Source organism: Carassius carassius, chromosome 2 (assembly GCF_963082965.1).
Source record: "Carassius carassius chromosome 2, fCarCar2.1, whole genome shotgun sequence".
Taxonomy (NCBI): Eukaryota; Metazoa; Chordata; class Actinopteri; order Cypriniformes; family Cyprinidae; genus Carassius; species Carassius carassius.
The window spans coordinates 16637338-16657649 of NC_081756.1; the positions used below are offsets into that span (position 1 = coordinate 16637338).

Sequence of the window (20312 nt, forward strand, 5' to 3'; positions counted from 1 at the left end):
CAGTTCTGTTTTGTCGGGTCTACTTGTTACTTGTCAAAGTCCCTCTGATGCCAAATTCTTTAGGTAAAAAGAAGCTGTTTTCTGAACTAAGATGTGGTCTTTCCTGTACAGCATGAACACAAAGAAAGGTTTGTTTAATGGTCTTAAAATGACTCGCATTTGTAAAAAAAAAAAAAAAAAAAAAAAAAGATCAAAGTTTATGTAAATATATATTTATCCCATATGGCGAGCAAGAACAATTTATGCACTTGACAGGAAAACTGGTTTGAATGATCTCAGTTCAGTTCTCAATCTCAAATGATGTAGACTAATGCTGGTTCCATAATGCATTGAAACTGACCTCATTTAGGCTACTTCTGTGTTGCAAACCCCACGGCTATCTTAAGAGCTTTTCCATGATTCCAATTGAACAAGTGAAGTGGTTGAATAGACAAGTTAATAAAATCATCAGTCATTCTCGTTTGAGGATCATAATGTATCTTCCCATTTTTATGGAACTGATCAGCAGGAGGCTATGACATTACATGCATACACAAATGTATATGAATGGAAAGTGTCCTGGTAGAAAATTACCAGTATCTTTTCCATTTTTCTACAGATTTTCTTACAGTGATATATGATAAAACATATGCTATATAATTTGTATTATATGAGAAATAGACTATATAACATTTATATAACAGAAGTGCATCAGAACAACAGCAGGGCCTATACAAGAAATTATCCTTTAATGGACCTATTTAAAATACGTTTAAAATGTTATCATTCAATATCTAGATCCATTTAAAAAAAAAAAAAGTTAATGTAAATATATTATATATAACAATTAGGTTAATAGTCCAATATTATTCTATTTGTATATATATATTCTATTTTGCCTTTACAACTAGCTGAAATAAAATGTATTTGGGTATTTATTTATTTGTAATGGTTTTAGGTTTAATTAACTATGAAAGCCCCGACATTCGGTTTTAAAAATTAAGCATAATATTCCAGTATAAACAAGTACAACATAATCACAAACACACACACGGCTCCAGTCACGAACATACTGTACTCTGCAACAAACCTAGCGTTTGCGTAACGCACCGCGTGGTTTGAACCCTCTGGCTCGCTGTAGTATTGATGTGGCCAAGTCAGTCAGGTTCCACGTCACTCGAAAGAATCTCTCCAGACGCGGATGTGCATACAGAAGAAGAGAGAGTCCTAAGACCTGTTTAAAAGGTAATACATTAGTAGTTCTACAAGAGAGCACATTAATAAAATACTTTTTTATTTTAGTTGCTTCAAGCATCTCAGCTCTCGGTTTTATCGCAGACAGTTAAGTTAGCGTGCTAAGCTAGCTGCTACTGTAAGCAGTGATGTCGACTGATCGCGCAATCGGTAATTTAACTGTATAGTATTAACTGTGTTATAAAGATGTGTTATTAAACAGCAGTGCTGATATTATCTCGTTTTGATTTTATATTCACTGCACAACATGATACAAGTTGGTCTTCTGCCACGGCTGGCAAACTAGCTGCTAATTAAATTAATCCTGGACGGCCGCAGACCGTGAGAATTCTGACTGGATCTTCATATAAAAAAAATCTTCTAAACAGAGTAGACCCTAAAATCAAGGACGACGTTAGTTGCTTTTATAGTTTGGCCCTGCTTTATGTCATTGCATATATACCGTGGAAGTACCACAGTGTTCTCTGAAGTACTTTGAAATGAAACGTAAATACAAGGTGCTCAGATATGGTAATCATTTAAAGGGGCACTCTGTATTTTTTGCTTATAACAAAAAGCTTTACATATAACAATGAACAGCACTCTGAGTAATTTCACTGACATTTTGTACACTTTTTATTCTGCATGGTGCAGGGCAGTACCAAGTTTGCAAAGGATGACCTGCTGTGACATAATGGACTATTCATTTAACCCTTTAGTGATGTGTTGTTTCCTGTGTTTCAGGTAAACTCGTAGGCAATCTCTGACTGGAGTCTCGTGAAGAGAAAAAGAGCTGACATCATGACAGCTGCGGAGAATGTGTGTTACACTCTCATCAATGTCACCAATGACTCTGAACCACCATCAGAAGTCAGCTTGAAAGCTGATTTAGGTATTATTCATGTGTAGTCATTTATTAAATTAAATTACACTTTTTAAATTGAAAGAAGTCAAAAATGTTTTATAAAATTTAATTTATTTATTTTGATGGCAAAGGTGATTTGTCAGGAGCCATTACTCCAGGTTTCAGAGTCACATGATCCTTCAGAAATCATTCTAATATGCTGATTTGGTGCTCAAGAAAAGTTAACAATTTTTAGCACATTTGTGCTGCTTTTTTGTGGAAACTTATTTTTTTTTAATGAAAGTTCAAAAGAAGAGCATTTATTTGAATGACAAATATTCTATAACAATGTAAAAGCCTCTGCTGTCACTTCTGATCAATTTAACAGGTCCTTACTGAATAAAAGTACTAATTTCTTTACAAAATATTTTACTGACGGCAAACATTTAAAAGGTAGTAAATGTGGGTAACCGTTTTCCTCCTTTATTTTTTTTGTCAAAACAGAAAAGGGGGAAATCAAAGCCAAGACAGAGGCTTTGAAAAAGGTCATCATCATGATCCTGAATGGAGAGAAACTTCCGGGCCTGTTAATGACCATTATTCGGTTTGTGCTGCCTCTTCAGGACCACACAATTAAAAAACTATTACTAGTTTTTTGGGAGATTGTTCCCAAAACTACTCCTGATGGCAAACTTCTTCAGGAGATGATTTTGGTCTGTGATGCCTACAGGAAGGTAGGCATGAAATATGGAACTTAATGTGTATTGCTTATTTTAAAGATTTATGTTGTGTGCATTTTTTTCTTTCAAATATGCCTTCTGTGTCGTGCATCTATAGGATCTCCAGCATCCCAACGAGTTCATCCGTGGCTCCACCCTGCGCTTCCTGTGCAAGCTGAAGGAATCTGAGCTGCTGGAGCCCCTCATGCCAGCAATCCGTGCCTGTCTGGAGCATCGTCACAGCTATGTACGCCGCAATGCAGTCCTGGCCATCTACACTATCTACAGGTGTGTTGATGGATCTATGTGTGCAGGGGTCAGAAACAAACATCAAAGACATTTTTATTTTTTATTTATTTCTTTTTAAGGAACTTTGAGCACCTGATCCCAGACGCTCCTGAGTTGATTCATGATTTTCTTGTTAATGAGAAAGACGCAAGCTGCAAGAGAAATGCTTTTATGATGCTGATTCATGCAGATCAGGTACACAGTCTTATTATAGTTTTAAAAAATAATGTTTTTAAGTGCAAGAATGGGAATCTCTTGAAACTTTGTACCTGTTCTTCTAATACATTATTGCAGGATCGAGCTTTGGACTACCTTAGCACCTGTATTGATCAGGTGCATACTTTTGGAGACATTCTACAGCTCGTCATCGTGGAGCTGATTTATAAGGTGAGGTGTCTGTTCACATCTTAAAGTCATTCTTGTTTAACCCTAAGAGCAGAATTGCAATTTTAATATAAAACAATGAAATAATACAGACCGCTCACTAAATATGGCTACAAACAACATGTAACAGTTGCCAATATTCAGAAATTTATCACAACAATGGTTGCACTTTTACTGCCACTGCTTACAGTCCCACAAAGCTTTGGAACAAATCTATATTTGCAAAGTAAGTATTTGATATTAAATTTTTTCCCTTTTGTTTCGATGTGTCTAATGGTGAGAAAAGGCTTACATGCCGTTGACGAGGATTATGCCCAATGAATGCTTTGGGCTTATGAAGAAAGGGAAGTATACCCATGTGTTTTCACTGATGTTTTGAAAATAAATCATTTTTGTAAGTGTCGCAAGAATGCAGTGCTGGGCATTAGGGGCCAGGCATTATTCCATTGGTCTCAAACAATCAAGCCTGTTCAATGATTGGTTCAAAAATGATTTCAGGTGTTTTGACATCGTCTCGCTGGTATAACAAGATTTTTTTTTATTAAAGTAGTATTAAAATTACTGCATTAAATTTGATATGATTTTACATGAATATTTATTTTTTAATGTGTAAATAGTCCAAATATCTTAATTTTTCATCTTAATCTTTATCCTTACATTTTGTTTTTAATTCTACTGTGGATTCAGAACATCCACTATTTTGTTTTTTAATAACTAATGGCTTCTTAAAGACATGTTTATGGGGAAAGAAAATAAATTATGACTATCAGTACGTTTTGACTTTGAGGTTAAAGCCATATTTTTGGAATAGTTAACAAAAAAAAAAACCATTTTATGATTTATTTATTTCAACCTTGTGTCATTTTAAAACTGTATGCTATTTCTTATTCAGTGGAGCTTTTAAAAGATACAGTTTTCAATATAACAGTTCATAGTGACCATAGGCTGTCAAGCTCCAAAAAGAACAAATTAGGACCGTGAAAGTGCTCTTAAGTCCAAAAGTTTTATGCTGTATTGTTCATCTTGTAGCCAATGTCAAATCATCAGCTTCTTTTTTGGATGTACTATTCTCTTAATGAAATGCTGTCATCAGCAGCAGAGTTATCTTTCTGGTTCAATCAAATTCTAAGCTCTTCAGCTTTATCACACTGTATACTGGCAGATGGTCATTCACATTCTCGCTGTGTCTGTTTTATATCCTTCTATTTGTTTAGGTCTGTCATGCCAACCCTTCGGAGAGAGCTCGTTTCATCCGTTGTATCTACAACCTGCTGCAGTCGTCCAGTCCTGCTGTAAAATATGAAGCAGCAGGAACTCTGGTTACTCTGTCCAGCGCCCCCACCGCCATCAAGGTACAGTATCTAGCACCACAACTGTTCCCATATCATTTTTCTGCATGCTGGTACATAAATGGAATGTCTTAGTATGCATGTTCTTTGTGTTTCAGGCTGCTGCTCAGTGCTACATTGATCTGATCATTAAAGAGAGTGACAACAACGTCAAGCTCATTGTTCTGGACAGACTGATCGAGCTGAAGGAACACCCCACACATGAGCGTGTGCTGCAGGTACACTTGAGTTCAGCACTTCATTTGGAGACGTTCGTTCCACAAATCAAAACTAACAGTAAGCCTGGCGCTGTGTTTTGTTTTTAGGACCTTGTGATGGATATTCTGAGGGTTTTGACCACTCCTGATCTTGAGGTCCGCAAGAAGACCCTACAGCTGGCCCTGGACCTGGTGTCATCCCGCAATGTGGAGGAGGTGCGTGTCAAAACCTGCCACCCAAAAATTAACATTGTCATCATTTATTCAAGTTGTATGATTGTATGAACGCAAAAGGAAAACTGCTGAAAGATTATCTTTTCCATGTAATTCAAATTAACAGGGACCGTAAAATACCAAAAAGCACCATAAAAGCACTATAAAAGTTGTATGCATGCAAATATGGAAGACTGGAAATGCAAGGCAATGCGAAGAAAGTTTCACATTCCGCTTTATGATATGTATAATATTAAAGTTTGACATCCTGGATACCCGTTTACTTTAAGTCTTTCATGCATTAGTAAATCTCTACTATTTATTGTTAAATGATCTTTTCCATTCAAGCAGGGATCCTGAATTGTTTATCTATTTATTTTTTCTGCAGCTGGTAATAGTGCTAAAGAAAGAAGTCATCAAAACCAACAATGTGACTGAGCACGAGGACACAGACAAGTACAGGCAGCTGCTTGTTCGTACCCTCCACTCCTGTAGCGTGCGCTTCCCTGACATGGCGGCCAATGTCATCCCTGTGGTACGTCTGTTGAGTGAACACTCGAAAAACTCTTGATGCATTTCAGTTATTTCAAAATATACATTACTAGCAACAAAATTGAAGTTACACAATTCACTTGATCATTGGACCTTTTAACATTCATTGTTAATTAGGGATGTCCCAAGAGTCTGGATTGGGGCTGACCAAGCATTCTTTTAACTGTTTACTTTATCATTGCCATAAAGCATTGCGATGAGCTGCTTCAGGCATCAGATTTGACTGACAGACTAGCATTGACACTGCAAGCTTCATGCTTTTTAACCATATCTCCACTTTTTTTCCCTATATGTTTCAATTATTCTGCTTATTGTATATTTAAATAACAAGAAGTTTACATCAATAGTCCCATATTCTAGCAATGTCTTTATATAATGTGCAAATATAAACATAGAGAGAGTGTATTTTATATATGTATATATGCATGTATGCATGTATACTTTACTCTCTACACAACTCTGAATCCATTGGATTAATTTAAAAACCATAATGTACTTGAATTGTGCATGAAACACTAGGAATATACAAGTATTGGAATTGGACTCTGTATCCGCAGATACTAAATTTTCAATGACTTGGATAAAAAAACCTGATCGGGACATCCCTATTGTTAATACATCTAGCCCTTTGAGATCTTCTGATGTTTGATAAATTCACTGTTCACATCTTTACTCTAAAAATAACTATTTGTGTTTTGAATGTGTCCACAGCTGATGGAGTTCCTGAGCGACACTAACGAAGCAGCCGCAGCCGATGTGCTGGAGTTTGTGCGTGAGGCAATTCAGAGGTTTGACAACCTTAGACCTCTCATCATTGAGAAGATGCTAGAGGTGTTTCACGCGATCAAGACGGTCAAGTAAGAAATGCTGCTTAACTGCTTTCTTAGAAGTTGGAAAAAACCACTTACATAAGTTATAAAAGGGATCGCGACGCATTGCAGTGATTTTAAAACACATTTTCTGTTGCAGGATTTACAGAGGAGCTCTGTGGATTTTGGGTGAATATTGCAGCACTAAAGAGGACATCCAGAGTGTCATGACAGAAGTCCGCAGATCTTTGGGAGAGGTCTGTAGTGCATCAGTTCATATCGCTTTGTTAGATCCAGTGCTCATCATTAACACTTGTCTGGAACAACCACCAAATTAACAGCAACATTCCTTGAGAGTGTAGTTAGTAAACATATTAAGTTGAAAGAAATTGAGTCGAAGGGTTTAGGGTTAAATAGTGTTGTAATGGGGGAAAAAAAAGTGATGAAATCAAGACAGAAGTATAGATAATCTCATGTTCCTGGAAATATTTGGGAATGTCATGAATGTGATTTACAGACCCTGAAAACTCTTGAAAATAATGATAATGTCTTAAAATAACTTGGACATTTCTATGGTCATTATAAAACTGAGATAAACTTTATTTGGCTAGGAACTATTATTTTTAGTGTGATCGCGGTAAAGTTATTTTTTAAAACCAAAAAAAAAGTCTTTAAAAGTCATAGAGAATTGAAAGTGTGGGAACCCTGATTATACCATTACATCTTTTACTAATAATATAATTCTATTATAGTAACATATAAAAATATGCAGGTTTACAGGACAAAACTCAGAGTAGGAGCCGCAATACACAGTAATGTACAATATACATATAATACAACTGCAGTGTTGTAAATTATAAAGACATTTTGATCCCGAATAGTGCCCTAAAAACCTGTTTTAAATTATGATCTTTTTTTTTCAGATCCCAATTGTGGAAAACGAGTTGAAAAAGGAGTCTGGAGACGTGAAACCTGAGGAGGAGGTGTCTGCAGCTCCAGCTCCTAAGCTGGTGACAGAAATGGGCACTTACGTCACACAGAGTGCCCTGAGCACCTCCAGACCATCCAAAAAAGAGGAGGACAGGTCATCCTCTCCCCTTATTGACACATTATGGAGATTTTCCTCTGTATTACATCTCTAAAACATCCCTTTGTTCTGTAGGCCTCCTCTGAGGGGGTTCCTGATGGATGGAGACTTTTACGTTGCTGCCTCATTGGCCACCACCCTCACCAAAGTGGCCTTGCGCTATGTTGCTCTTGCTGAGGACAAAAAAAGGCAAAATGTAAGTTCAACAGTGACTAAAATATAATTATTCATGTGTCTGATTGTGGTGGAATAAATGTTGTTTTGCTGCTCGTAGTCGTTCGTGGCGGAGGCTATGCTGATCATGGCCACTGTGCTCCATCTGGGCAAGTCGTCTCTACCCAAGAAGTCCATCACCGATGATGATGTGGACCGGATCTCACTGTGCCTCAAGGTCCTGTCCGAGTGTTCGCCCCTCATGAATGACATCTTTAACAAGGAATGCCGCAGATCTCTGTCCCATATGCTCGCTGTCAGACTGGAGGAGGAGAAACTGTCTCAGAAGGTAAACATGTTTTCCCTCGTTGCTTCCTGGTAGTTACTGAATCCAGAAATCTATTAATATGGTTGTATTATTGTTCAATTTGTGTAAAGATGTAGACAAACATATTATCAGATCATTTCTTATAGATCACAAGATGAAAATTGCTCGTTCATTTTGACCATTATATGTAATTACAGTGTTTTCTCTTTCAGAAAGAGTCTGAGAAGCGCAATGTAACGGTTCAGGCAGATGATCCGATCTCCTTCATGCAGCTGACCGCTAAGAATGAGATGACGTCCAAAGAGGATCAGTTTCAGCTCAGTCTGCTGGCTGCTATGGGCAATACTCAGAGGAAAGAAGCAGCAGACCCTCTGGCCTCCAAACTCAATAAGGTCTTTGGAAGATTTTATATGGATCTGTTTGAATCTGTACAAGACATATTTTTATGATGATGGCTAGTTGACTAGACTAGCTGACTAGAGGTTGTTTGTAGTTTGTCATCATCTACCACCAGAGGGCATGTTGGTTCAACTTATCAGATTTTAACACTGAAGTGTCAAATCAGGCAGGGGTCAAAAATGTTCTCATCATGTAATATTTCCATAGCTTTGCTAATTGAATTAAAATAAAAACATATTATTTTTAGCTTGTTTTGTCATCTTTAGGCCCCCTGGATTGAAAACCACTGTCCTAGACTGAGCCATCTCATGTTTTCTTCCAGGTCACCCAATTGACTGGTTTCTCAGATCCAGTGTACGCAGAAGCTTATGTCCATGTCAATCAGTATGACATCGTCCTGGATGTCCTGGTTGTTAATCAGACTAGCGACACCCTTCAGAACTGTACCCTGGAGCTGGCAACACTTGGTACATGTTGGTCCTTGGATTCATAAGAAATGACTTTATTGTATGTGTTCAGTGCATGTTTTACTAAAAATGTTTTCCAATCTCCAGGTGATCTTAAATTGGTTGAGAAGCCATCTCCTCTTACATTGGCTCCTCACGACTTTGCCAACATTAAAGCCAACGTGAAGGTGGCCTCCACAGAGAATGGCATCATATTCGGAAACATAGGTTTGTGGACTATCTCTAACTGTCTTTATTTATACCTGTACTGCGTTTGTTGTTGAGAAGGGACCTGGAATCACTTTAATAAACAAAAACGCATGTTTTGCAGTATACGATATATCAGGGGCAGCCAGTGACAGGAACTGCGTAGTCCTCAGCGACATTCACATTGATATCATGGACTACATTCAGCCGGCTTCCTGCACAGATGCTGAGTTCAGACAGATGTGGGCTGAATTTGAGTGGGAAAATAAGGCAAGTCTAGAGGACTGGTGAATTCTTTACGGATAATGGCTACTTTAATCTCTATTCCGTTAGAGGTAATATGTCTGGAATTTGTTCTGTGTTTTGTTTCCACACAGGTTACCGTCAACACCAACATCACAGATCTGTCCGAATATCTCCAACACATTCTTAACTCTACCAACATGAAGTGCTTGACCCCAGAGAAGGTACAGTACTCACTCGATAAGACCAGTAAACACCTCTAGGATTTTTTTTAACCTTATTACAATCATATCAAATTTTTTGCTTTTGTAACTCAGGCCCTGTCCGGCATCTGTGGCTTTATGGCAGCAAATCTATATGCCCGCTCTATATTTGGGGAGGATGCCCTTGCAAACGTCAGCATCGAAAAGCCAATTCACATGGGTCCGGATGCCCCAGTCAATGGCCATATTCGCATCCGAGCAAAAAGCCAGGTGAATTTGGATTAGCATTTATGAGTCTACAGATATGGATAATGATTGAGAATTTCAATGTGTTTTTTCAATGTGTTTAGCTTACTTGCAGTGAATAAATTTGTAACTTTTTCTTGTTATCAGTTCTTTTAATGTTTTATGAGTGACAGAAAATCAAATAACACAAACGTTTTTAATGTATAGTCATTTGTATATTTTAATGGTCAGTTACGAAGTTGTAATTTTTTATTTTTAATTTTTTTTTTTTTTTTTACACCTGTCAGTTCTTGAATTTTGCCAATGTAATTTGTCACTACACGACTGATAATTCCTCTTTTTTTTAGGGTATGGCTTTGAGTCTGGGTGACAAAATCAACCTCTCTCAGAAGAAGTCATTCTCATAAATTTCAGAAACCGAGGCCATTGAAGTAAAGGGCGAGATTCAACTCAAAAGCGCTATGGTTATTCCTATGTCTTGTCTTTTTTTTCTCTATCGCTTGTCTCTCCAGACTGCCGTAGACATACAATGCTCTGTGACCAAGATCTGCTCTCTTCAATCCCTCAAAAATGTCTAAAGGGGATCATTGTGACATTTTCTACCAACATGATTCTTCTTAACTGCTCTAAATGGGATTGACCCTGTTAATCAGTAATCTGTTTCAATAAACATTGCACACCATATACCAAGCCTTTGTATTCTCTTGTTAATGAATGGTGTTACAGCGGCTCTTTTTATGAATTGGATCATTTGTAAGTAGTCGAGAACAGTCCTGCTCTTTATCCACAGTCGACGCATAACAAAGGATGTGTTCTCTTGAAAAAAGCTTCTGGAATTTTGAGAATTTTGTTATGGTCACCTGCCTCTTAGATGACTTGGGCTCATAAGACTTGTGGTCAGTCATAACTTTCATGTCTACGTGGTGTATAATAATATTAAGGAAAAAGGCGTCATGATTGTGCCTTCGCCCTGAGTAGTTTGGGCATACAAGGAGGCACATTAGTTTTTAATTGGATATACACTATGGTTTAAAGTGTGGTAAAAACAATAATATAGTATATGTAATAAGTATTTTTACTTATTTTAAAATGCAATTTTTTTCTGTGATGGAAAAGATGCATTTTCAGCAGCCATTACTATAGTCTTCAGTGTCATAGAATCTAATAGGCTGATTTGGTGCTCAAGAAACATTTCTTATTATGAACATCAATGTTAAAAATAGTTGTGCTGCTTAATATTTTGGGGGAACTTATAATGTATTTTTTAAGACTGATGAATAGTCATTATAGACATTATAAATGTCTTTATTCTAACTTTTGATCAATTTTATGTATCCTTCCTGAGTAAAAGTATTACTTTCTATCTCTCTCACACACACACACACACACACACACACACACACACACACAAAAACATCTTACTGACCCCAGAATTTGATGTAAATGATACATTAGATTGAAGTAGTTTCCAGTTTCATGTAGAGTGTAGGAGATGGGTGTGAAAAGTGCTGATGTGACTATATGTAAGTCCGGCATTTAATTCTGTTAGGCTTTTATAACGAGGAACATTACTTATATAAAATTACATTTATGGAGTTTTATGAGTTTCTCAAACTTGAATAGTGTTACATATACATATAATCAAATAAAGGCCTGTGAAAATGAGGTAATAATGTTCTAAGCAAAGACTAAAAATGGAGAAGATCAACTCGTACTGAACCTTTTCATAAGTTGTTGCAATATTGTGCAACAACTGAAAACTTTACTGTTCTTCTATTCCTCCGGAGCAAAACTCATAATTGAAGCACTCAAGACTCTCCATCTGGCTATGAGACAAAGCTGGAGCTTGCCTGGTTTCATTTGACACATCATTACAGCTTTTTTTCAGAAGAATGCAATTTCAGAAAGAGACTTTGATCTATAATGTAACTTGTCTGCTCCTTTGGTTCTCATGAGACACACATTTGATGTTCATCACGTCTGTAAAAGGTAGACTAATATTTGATTGTAAAACAGAAGAGAAACCTCTATGCTCCGGGGGATTTTCAAATGTCATTTTTAAGAATAGGATTAAAGTTCTTTCAAAACTACAAACCCTGTTTGTATAGCAGTTTAATTCAGGAGAGGTGATAGTGTCAAGCCTTCTATTTCACTTGCTATTCAGTTAAAATACTTTTTGTATCATTAGTCTTGTGAGCATTGCATTGAAAGTGATCGGTACTCTGACAAATCTTACAAGTAGGTAATTGTTTTAATCTTTTAAAATATTATTGCCCTTTGAAAATGCTGTTTACTATGTCAAGTTGTTGCTGTTAATTTGTGTTCTGTTCAATAAAAAAAAATAAAAATGCTGCAGTGATTGCTTAGCCTTATAAGTCATTAGTGGCCATATGAGTTGTGAATCACAAAATGACAAAGCTATAGCTACAGTTTCTGTTTTCATATTACCAACACAGTAGGTGACTATACATGTATAGTAATAATGAAATTGTTCCTGCAATGTGAGTCATGGTGGGAGAGTTTAGACTTAGACTTTTGCATTAAGAGGTTTTTGTTCCTTTCATTTATAATACTTGTGTTATTTTGTATTGATTTAAAAAAAAAAAAAATATATATATATATATATAGTATATATAGTTTTATTGAGCAAGAATGCATTAAAGGGTTACTCCACCCCAAAATGAAAATTTTGTCATTAATCACTTACCCCCATGTCATTCCAAACCCATAAAAGCTTTGCCGTCTTCGGAACACAATTTAAGATATTTTGGAAGAAAACCGGAAGGATTATGACTGTCCCATAGACAGAATACTTTTTGAACGCAAAGAAAACCAAAATAACGACTTTATTCAAAAAGTCGTTTCCTCTGTCTCTCCCCACATCACCGTTGCACCATTTTGGAAAACACCTGCTGAACTACTGCGTATGCTCTTCTGTGTCAGCCACGGCACAAGGATGTGCTGTTTTCTTTCAAATCAAAGCGTAAATACAAATAAAAAGTGTATACTTGTGGCGTGGCGGACAAAGAGGGGTGTACACAGTTTGCATTCAGCAGGTGTTTTTTAAAATGCCTGTACTGTGATTCGGAGAGACAGAGGAGACGACTTTTTGAATACAGTCATTATTTTTGTATTCTTCACATACAAAAAGTATTCTTGTTGCTTCATAACGTTACGGTTGAACCACTTATGACAGATGGACTATTCTGACTATGCTTTTCATACTTTTCTGGACTTTGACTGTAACTTATTTGGCAGTCAATGGAATAGTCACAAGCCTCCCGGTTTTCATCCAAAATATCTTAAATTGTGTTCTGAAGACTAACTAAGCTTTTATGGGTTTGACATGGGGTAAGTGATTAATGACAAACTTTTCATTTTTGGCTGGAGTATCCCTTTAAATCAAAAGTGACAATATGACAAATGATTTCTCTTTCAAAGAAATGCTGCTCTTTTGACTTTTATTTATCAAAGAATCCTTGGGGGAAAAAAACACAATTTCAACAAAAATATGAAGCAGCCCAATCGTATTGATCATTAATAATAATACATATTTATTGAGCACCAAAACAGCATATAAAAATAATCTCTGAAGAATCATGTAACACTGAAAATATGGAGTATTTAACCTTCACAGTAATAAATTACATTTAATATTTATTGAAATAGAAAACTAAATAGTAATAATATTTCACAATCCTTACTGTTTTTACCATATTTTTATTAAATAAATGCAGCCTTGGTGAACATAAGAGAGAGAAAAAACCCCAAGCATTTGATCAGTTTTGTATATGGGATCATGTTGTTTCATAAGAGAGGTAAGTAAGGCTGGCAAAAGCTGGTGATGTGAACAGACAATATCCAGATGTGTTATGTGCTATTAGACTAATAAAAGCAGTATAAATGATTATCTCTGGTACTGGATAAAGGGTGTTCAGAGGGTTCATTCTGTATAAGACTGACATCTCTTGAGAGGAGCTGGAAAAGTCATAATTTTCAGATGTTTTATGCAACATGTACACTCGTTATATTTTTTGTTTCCAGGATTGTGGGAGGTGGAAAGAACTCCTGTTGTTGCTTTCCTCCCGGCGACTGCAGTGGGACCATGTGAATCTTGGAGTTCTGAATTATGAGTTAAATAAAATTCCTCAAATTCCTCTGGGCCGAGAGAAGGAGTCAAAGGGGGTTGAACAATTCTGCTACTCAAAATAATATATTTCCGATGGTTTGTGTATGAGCTACTTCATATGCAAACCATTGCGTGCGAAGAAATAGAGTATGCAAACCACAGTATCCTTTAACAATGGCATTTCTGGAGTTCAGTGATATAGTATTTACAGGATTTACATTGCACAGCTGATGCTTTCTCGTGTTGTAAAAATTCTTGCTCTGTTGATTCACAGGCCCTTATTGTGGAGACCTACAGAGGTCATACTACCAAGTCATGACATGTAGAGGACTTTGGGGTTTATTGGGATGGGTCATTGTGTTAAGAGTATAAGTGTCTGGGTCACTCTTCTGCAGCTGTGGAAATAACAGCTCCATTATAAACCCTGAACATTCAAGTGGGTGGAAAAGGGCCTTAATTGTTATATTTATCACATACACAGGTGCTGTGTTGTTGGTTGTCCACTTCAGATTTCCATAGACAAACTCATTTTAATAAGTTTCCCACAATCTGAAATTATATTTTATAACTCATTTAGGAGAATAAAGTGATCAAGAAACTAATAACTCGTACAGTAAAAAAAGTAAACATACAGTGAGATCATTCATTTTCAATATGGATAATATACAGAATAGACCTACTACAGATCCACTGTCACCAATGGTCTTTACGATCAACTTATCTCATGATGCTTTTGAGAAATGCAGCCCTGCAGTCTTTAATGGGGAGTGTTGCTCATCTCGTCTCTACAGAATCCCCCACAGGTACTCAAGAGAATATATAAAGATATTGCCATGTTGAAAAAAAAGCCCAACAATGCAAGGAATAAGGAGAGGGTGGCATCATCCCTGTTTCAAGTTTTGTATTACATCAGTCTGTTTTAGGTGAATTCATGACAACACTGGTAAAAAAAAAAAAAAAAAAAAACTTCACATTTTCAGCACTTACACGTCATAACTTTACTGCCACTGAACTTCATTGTGAGGACAGGACCTTTTTTCACTGTACTCCTCCTCTAGCAACACCGTAACATTTTGTATGCTGTCAGATCCAAAAAGATTGACTTGACTTTAAAGCATATTTTGTCTTATTTTACTACTAATTGAGAGGATTCCGGTGTAAATTTGAAATTAGCAAACCAGCCTACAATGTTTGCTGGTCTTGTCTCCAAGCCTTGGCTCGTTTTAGAGGGGTTTTGGGTACTTTTCAGTCTGACATTCACCAGTGAATGCCCATAAGATGAATGACCAGGAATGAAGAACGAAGCCCAGGACCACTATAGACACTGAGGGGAACAACATCCCTGCCAAAAAAATTAAATAAATAAATAAATGGGGTTTTGGCCACTTCTTTAGCTGGTCAGGCTGGGAGACCAGCTGGCCAACCAAGGCTTCTCAGTGGCGTACTTTAACTTTCATCACACATTTTTGGATATTTAGTAATTGAGATCAATAACGCACCCACACGACGATGAAGTCAAAAGTAAACTTTTTTTTTATATACTATATTACTTTATATTATTTTTATTCTGCATAAAAATAAGGGTAGTTTTTGGCTTTGGTTTGAAGAGCAGAAGAGCTTATTGAAAAATGAGAATTCATTCTCTGCCAGCAGGTGGCCCTTTTCGCCGGGAATATAGCCGTTTCCTCGGTAACCGCAGTAAACAAAGTAGCAATTGAAACTTGCTGCGCTCATATTTAGAGTTTTGAAGTGTAAGCTATATCTCATTATACATTTAAATATACATGTATAAATATACATTTACATGTATTTTATTTTATTTTTTACCACTGCACCACCTGAGTCTTATACTCCCATTTCTACCAGTGATCATTGTTTCCTTCCCGTGGTACTCCCAGCGGACATATCAACAGCACCACTGGGCTGTAGGTTGCCAGGTTGAGGGGAGAAATGGGTTGAAATTTGTATGCGTCGATGGTGTGGAAAGATGCGTTTAATACAAGCTCTGGCAACTGGAAAATCTTGTAATTTGTTATCGTAATTTTTCATATAATGAGGTTTGGCCAATTCAAATTACGGGATTTTTACCGGAAGAGAATGTAGAAAACATAAAATACGCCCAATGGGATTTTTTAATAGAAAGATTAAAAATACATGAGAAATACAGGGAAATATTTAAAAGGGATGATAGCGGGATAGAATGGTAAAATACGGGAGAATCCCAGGAAAAACGGGAAGGTGACAGGTATGGATGAGCTCCACACCAACGTATACTGGCGGGAAGAGCAGTGGACGCCCCCTAGCGTCTGCTGCGTGAACTGGCTGAACTGATTAGCCCTATCTTGCAGCACACAGTCAGTGCCTGGTAGCGATTTAGACGAGGGCGTATGTATGGGCTAGAGGCAGCAGTGAATGCATTTCCCACAGACTGTGGTCGCACTTTTCTCCTCGCATACGGATTACCACTGAGTTCACAAATTGCCTAAACGCAGCATCTCATTTTTCCCCGCTCCATTTCTCCATTTGAAGGCCTGTCACAGAGTAAAGTGGCTCGGTGTGCGTGTGTTTAGTCAGCGGAGCGAGAGCAGCAGTGTGTCCCCGATGGCTGGCTGGAAGGACGGCTCAGTGCAGGAGAAATATCGCCTGGTGGTCGTCGGAGGTGGTGGCGTCGGAAAATCAGCATTAACCATTCAGTTTATCCAGGTAAGCAGATAGATGGCCGAATGTTATGTGCGTTTTGGCCCTTTAAAATACGTGAGGGTGTTTAGGAGATATGGGTGGATATTGCTCACAGAAATGGGGACCCCATGAGCGGAAAAGGGGGTTCAGGAATCCGATCCAGGCCTGCGTCACTTTAACTCTCCACCTATATTCAAGAAAATTACTGCCTAAACGTAAAAATGAGGAGAAATGTAGGAGTTAATGCATGCACTGATAGTTAAAACTCTGTAGCGAAAGTGTTGTATGTAGTTGATAGGCATGAGAAACACTTTTCGTTAGCTGTTGCATATTAGACTGAGATACACAAAATCAATAAACATAGCACGCGATTGTAATACTTGAACTGTTTGTTTGGAGTTTCAAAGGCAATATATTGCGTAGGAATATATTAAAAGACTTGTAAAATAATATTGACACAAGTTTTCCCCCTCTTTTTCTTTTGGATAGTTAACTAGTCTAGTCTCTTAGAAATGAACAGCGTCTTTGCTAGTTATTTCTTCAGCCAAATCTACGTTAATGAAATTTACATTTCTGACGTGAGAAGTTGTTTTCAGAATCATTATGCTATTTTTTATTGTTGATGAAATGGGTGGTTTATATAAGGTTATTGTTACACTTATTTTTGAGACATGGGACAAAACATGTATCACAACTTTATCTGCATAGTTTTCAAAATGGCAACATTTGCACGTCACGATTAACCAGAAATGTTCAATAGAATGTTCATAACACGAATGTATCGTTTGTTTTGGTTTAAATGTATTTTATCTATGATATTTTGTTATAAGTTACTACCCTAAAACCACTTGTTCTCAGCCCATTAATCAGTACTCCATGTACCGATAGAAATCATTTAAACTTAAAATATAAAATATGTATTTTTACTGCTATGTGTTGGTAAAAGGAAAAGGTTGTGTTTTTAATATACCTATATATCTTTTAATTAAGTATGCTCATGTTTTCTTTGATCAATTACAATATATTAACCCCACTGATAAAATAATAAAGAAATTGTTTAGGATTTTCCTAAAGTTTAAGCAAGTCATGTTAGTAGTTAGCAACATGAGAAAAACTATATGGCTACTGCATTTAATGTGAGATGCAAGATATGATTGTTTTGTACATATCATAAGCTGTAAACAACACTGTAAGATATTCTGGCTTGCTGTGGTAACAGCACAATAGTTTGAAACCATCTTGTTGTCTCAGTTCATTCATTCAGTGAAGTGAATGCTAAATTTGTAAATGTTTATGATATTTCTTTTTCATATGCAAGAAAAAAAAATGTGTTCCGTAAGAAAACTGAAGAAGTATTCATTTAAAAATAAGTTGTCATGCATTAACTTTAATACTGTTTAGTTTTGTAGTTTGTCTCAGTACTCAAGAATCTGTTGTCACAATAAGACAAGAAAACAATAAATCATTTTATTTTAGATGCCTTATGTGCCTATGATGCCCCAGAATGGTGTTTAGGTAGACAACTGACTAGGGTTTGAGACAAAGTCTGAATCTGTCTCTTGTTAAGTTGTCTTATCTCTCAGTTTGTCCTAATGAACTTCTAGCAAGGCAGCTACATTGCAGCAGATTACAGGGCAGGGTGTGCTGAATAACTTGGCGCAACCGGCAACATTTCGATGAGATATTGTGGGTGTAATTTAAGAAAATGTAGTCAAATAAATGCCTGAGGAAGCTGATTTGTTTTTGTGATGAGCGTTTAATAGGAAAGCAGTGTTTCTTATCTTTAAGGTGTACATTCAAGCCTAACTATTTTTTCTTGGTGAAGAAAACCAATGATGAATGTTAGGGTGAGTGCGTAACAAGGTTTACAGTAATTCATGCATAGTGTGAGGATATTAAAAGTATATTTGTTGGATTTAAGAGCAGTGATATGTTTCCACTGAATCAGTCGGATCTACCTAAAGCAGCAGATCTATATCAGAACTGACATTTTCTCTTTAACTGCTTTTCTTTATCATAGTTGTTGTATCTTCCTTTCATTCATGCCAGATTGCTGTTTTTTTCCAGTCACAGTCTCCTCCCCATAAACCAGTTTAATCATAGACTTGCTGAAATATAGCTTTCTTTGTCCATATTTTAGAAGCATGAGCAAGAGAGGAATTAAAGTGCATTAATATGCTCCATCACCAACTCTATTAACTCCAACTCCATAATCTCCATTTGTTGACATCATGATCTGTTACTAGCAAAAAGCTACTTTAGCATGCAGAGAAGGAAATCAAATTGGCTGTTTTTAAGTATGTGTATTATGCTGAAACACAGTTTAATAGGGATGTTGGATGAAAGTGTTGATTTTCACTGGTGTTAAATGTGTGAAAACCAGAGCAGTCCAAAGAAAACCATGGAAGAGCCTTCCTGTTGGAGTGTTTCTAGAAGTCTTTGCCAGTGAGAAAGCACAGCCCAGCTGTTTTCTGACTCCAGGCTTTCCCATTCAGATGTGTGTTATTCAGGGAGGTTTCATCTGAGTCATGTTGGGTTAATGACCATGAAGAAGCCGGAATCCGGCCTCTGAAAGAGGAAGTCCCTCCACTCCTGCTTGGTCTCTAAAGACCTCCTGGATGTGTATGGGAAAGTATGCACTGCCTCCTGACTCGCACCGCTCTGCGACCGTGTGTTAGGTGCATGCGTGACATTCTACGTTAGTGACACTGTCCTGAAAGGAAACATAATTCGGTTGAAGATGCACTGCAGTTATGCTTTACTTTGCTTGACTGCCTACACATGGTGGGACATCGTTGATTTCACTACAAAAGCAGACTGGTTGATCTCAAACTAGCGTCATGACATGAGCCATGATCAGCTCCAGCCAGGCGCGTGACTCAGACCAAAATGGATTAGTTTACGTCATTGTGATGCAACCCAAGCTGTGTAGCATAATTATGGCCTTTCATGGAGTTTCATACAGATATTAGATTACTTTTTTGTTAGTAAAGTTTATAATATCAAGATGTCATTAATTTTATATTTTGTTGGCGTGCGTCATAGATATCAATGAAATAAATTATAATTCACAATTTATAATAATGTTAATTAACATCTCTACTAATCAAGAATTTTGTCTTTTATTTTTCAATTTTTAACTTAAAAAAATGGAGGGTTAATGTAATTTATGTGATTATTAATAAGCTGCAAGAAAATCACATCAGTCTTGTGCCCTAGAGTGTCGTCAGCTGAGCTTCTTGTGAGTAACGGCTGTTCCTCATCAGCAAACGTGTGAAAGTCAAATTGTTGCAAGCCTCATTGACCTTTTCATGGCTTCAGACGGTCTCGGAGTACACTAAGTGTAGTATGGCGCTGTTGAAAGCGTGATCACATGTTAGCTAATATTAGCTCTTATCGCTGGCTCTCTCATTTCTGGGAGAACGGACTCCCTGCAGCACTACTTCCTCATGACTGCAGCATGGTCAGAACTCGGTGGTTACGTATGTGAAAGTTTTCACTTCAAACAAGGCCTACAATATGCTTTGAGAAAGCTGAAACAAAAATTTTCGAATAATTTTAGAGGCTCATTGTGGACAGTTTTGATTGCTGAAATGTAAAATCATTTTGGATAAATGCTGTATTG

At 37.0% G+C, this 20312-nt stretch overlaps 2 protein-coding genes across 2 annotated transcripts in view; both read left to right on the plus strand.

Annotated features, from left to right (window-relative positions):
- Positions 1 to 1070: 1070 nt before the first annotated feature.
- Positions 1071 to 10563, plus strand: LOC132104516 (coatomer subunit beta-like). The gene is made up of 22 exons (XM_059510047.1): positions 1071 to 1224; positions 1957 to 2104; positions 2561 to 2790; positions 2894 to 3063; positions 3144 to 3258; positions 3358 to 3450; positions 4662 to 4799; positions 4895 to 5014; positions 5102 to 5209; positions 5595 to 5741; positions 6470 to 6615; positions 6728 to 6824; positions 7491 to 7651; positions 7730 to 7850; positions 7929 to 8156; positions 8348 to 8527; positions 8857 to 9001; positions 9089 to 9208; positions 9312 to 9457; positions 9565 to 9654; positions 9748 to 9903; positions 10227 to 10563. Exons 2-22 carry the CDS (start codon positions 2014 to 2016, stop codon positions 10284 to 10286), a joined length of 2862 nt encoding a protein of 953 aa, XP_059366030.1. The 5' UTR covers positions 1071 to 1224; positions 1957 to 2013; the 3' UTR covers positions 10287 to 10563.
- Positions 10564 to 16345: 5782 nt separating this feature from the next.
- The window catches only part of LOC132104529 (ras-related protein R-Ras2-like), a 38643-nt gene continuing 34676 nt past the window's right edge, over positions 16346 to 20312 (plus strand). Inside the window, exon 1 of the mRNA XM_059510084.1 lies at positions 16346 to 16711. Coding sequence (XP_059366067.1) covers positions 16610 to 16711 — 102 coding nt within the window. The 5' untranslated portion in view covers positions 16346 to 16609. The remainder of the gene's footprint in view (positions 16712 to 20312) is intronic.

What these genes read in the sequence shown, in the direction of transcription:
- LOC132104516 (XM_059510047.1), top strand. Translation starts at nt 2,014, where the DNA reads ATGACAGCTGCGGAGAATGTGTGTTACACTCTCATCAATGTCACCAAT. An exon ending in TGGCCTCCAAACTCAATAAG is followed by an intron (nt 8,528 to 8,856) that starts GTCTTTGGAAGA and finishes GTTTTCTTCCAG; the next exon opens with GTCACCCAATTGACTGGTTT. An exon ending in CATCATATTCGGAAACATAG is followed by an intron (nt 9,209 to 9,311) that starts GTTTGTGGACTA and finishes CATGTTTTGCAG; the next exon opens with TATACGATATATCAGGGGCA.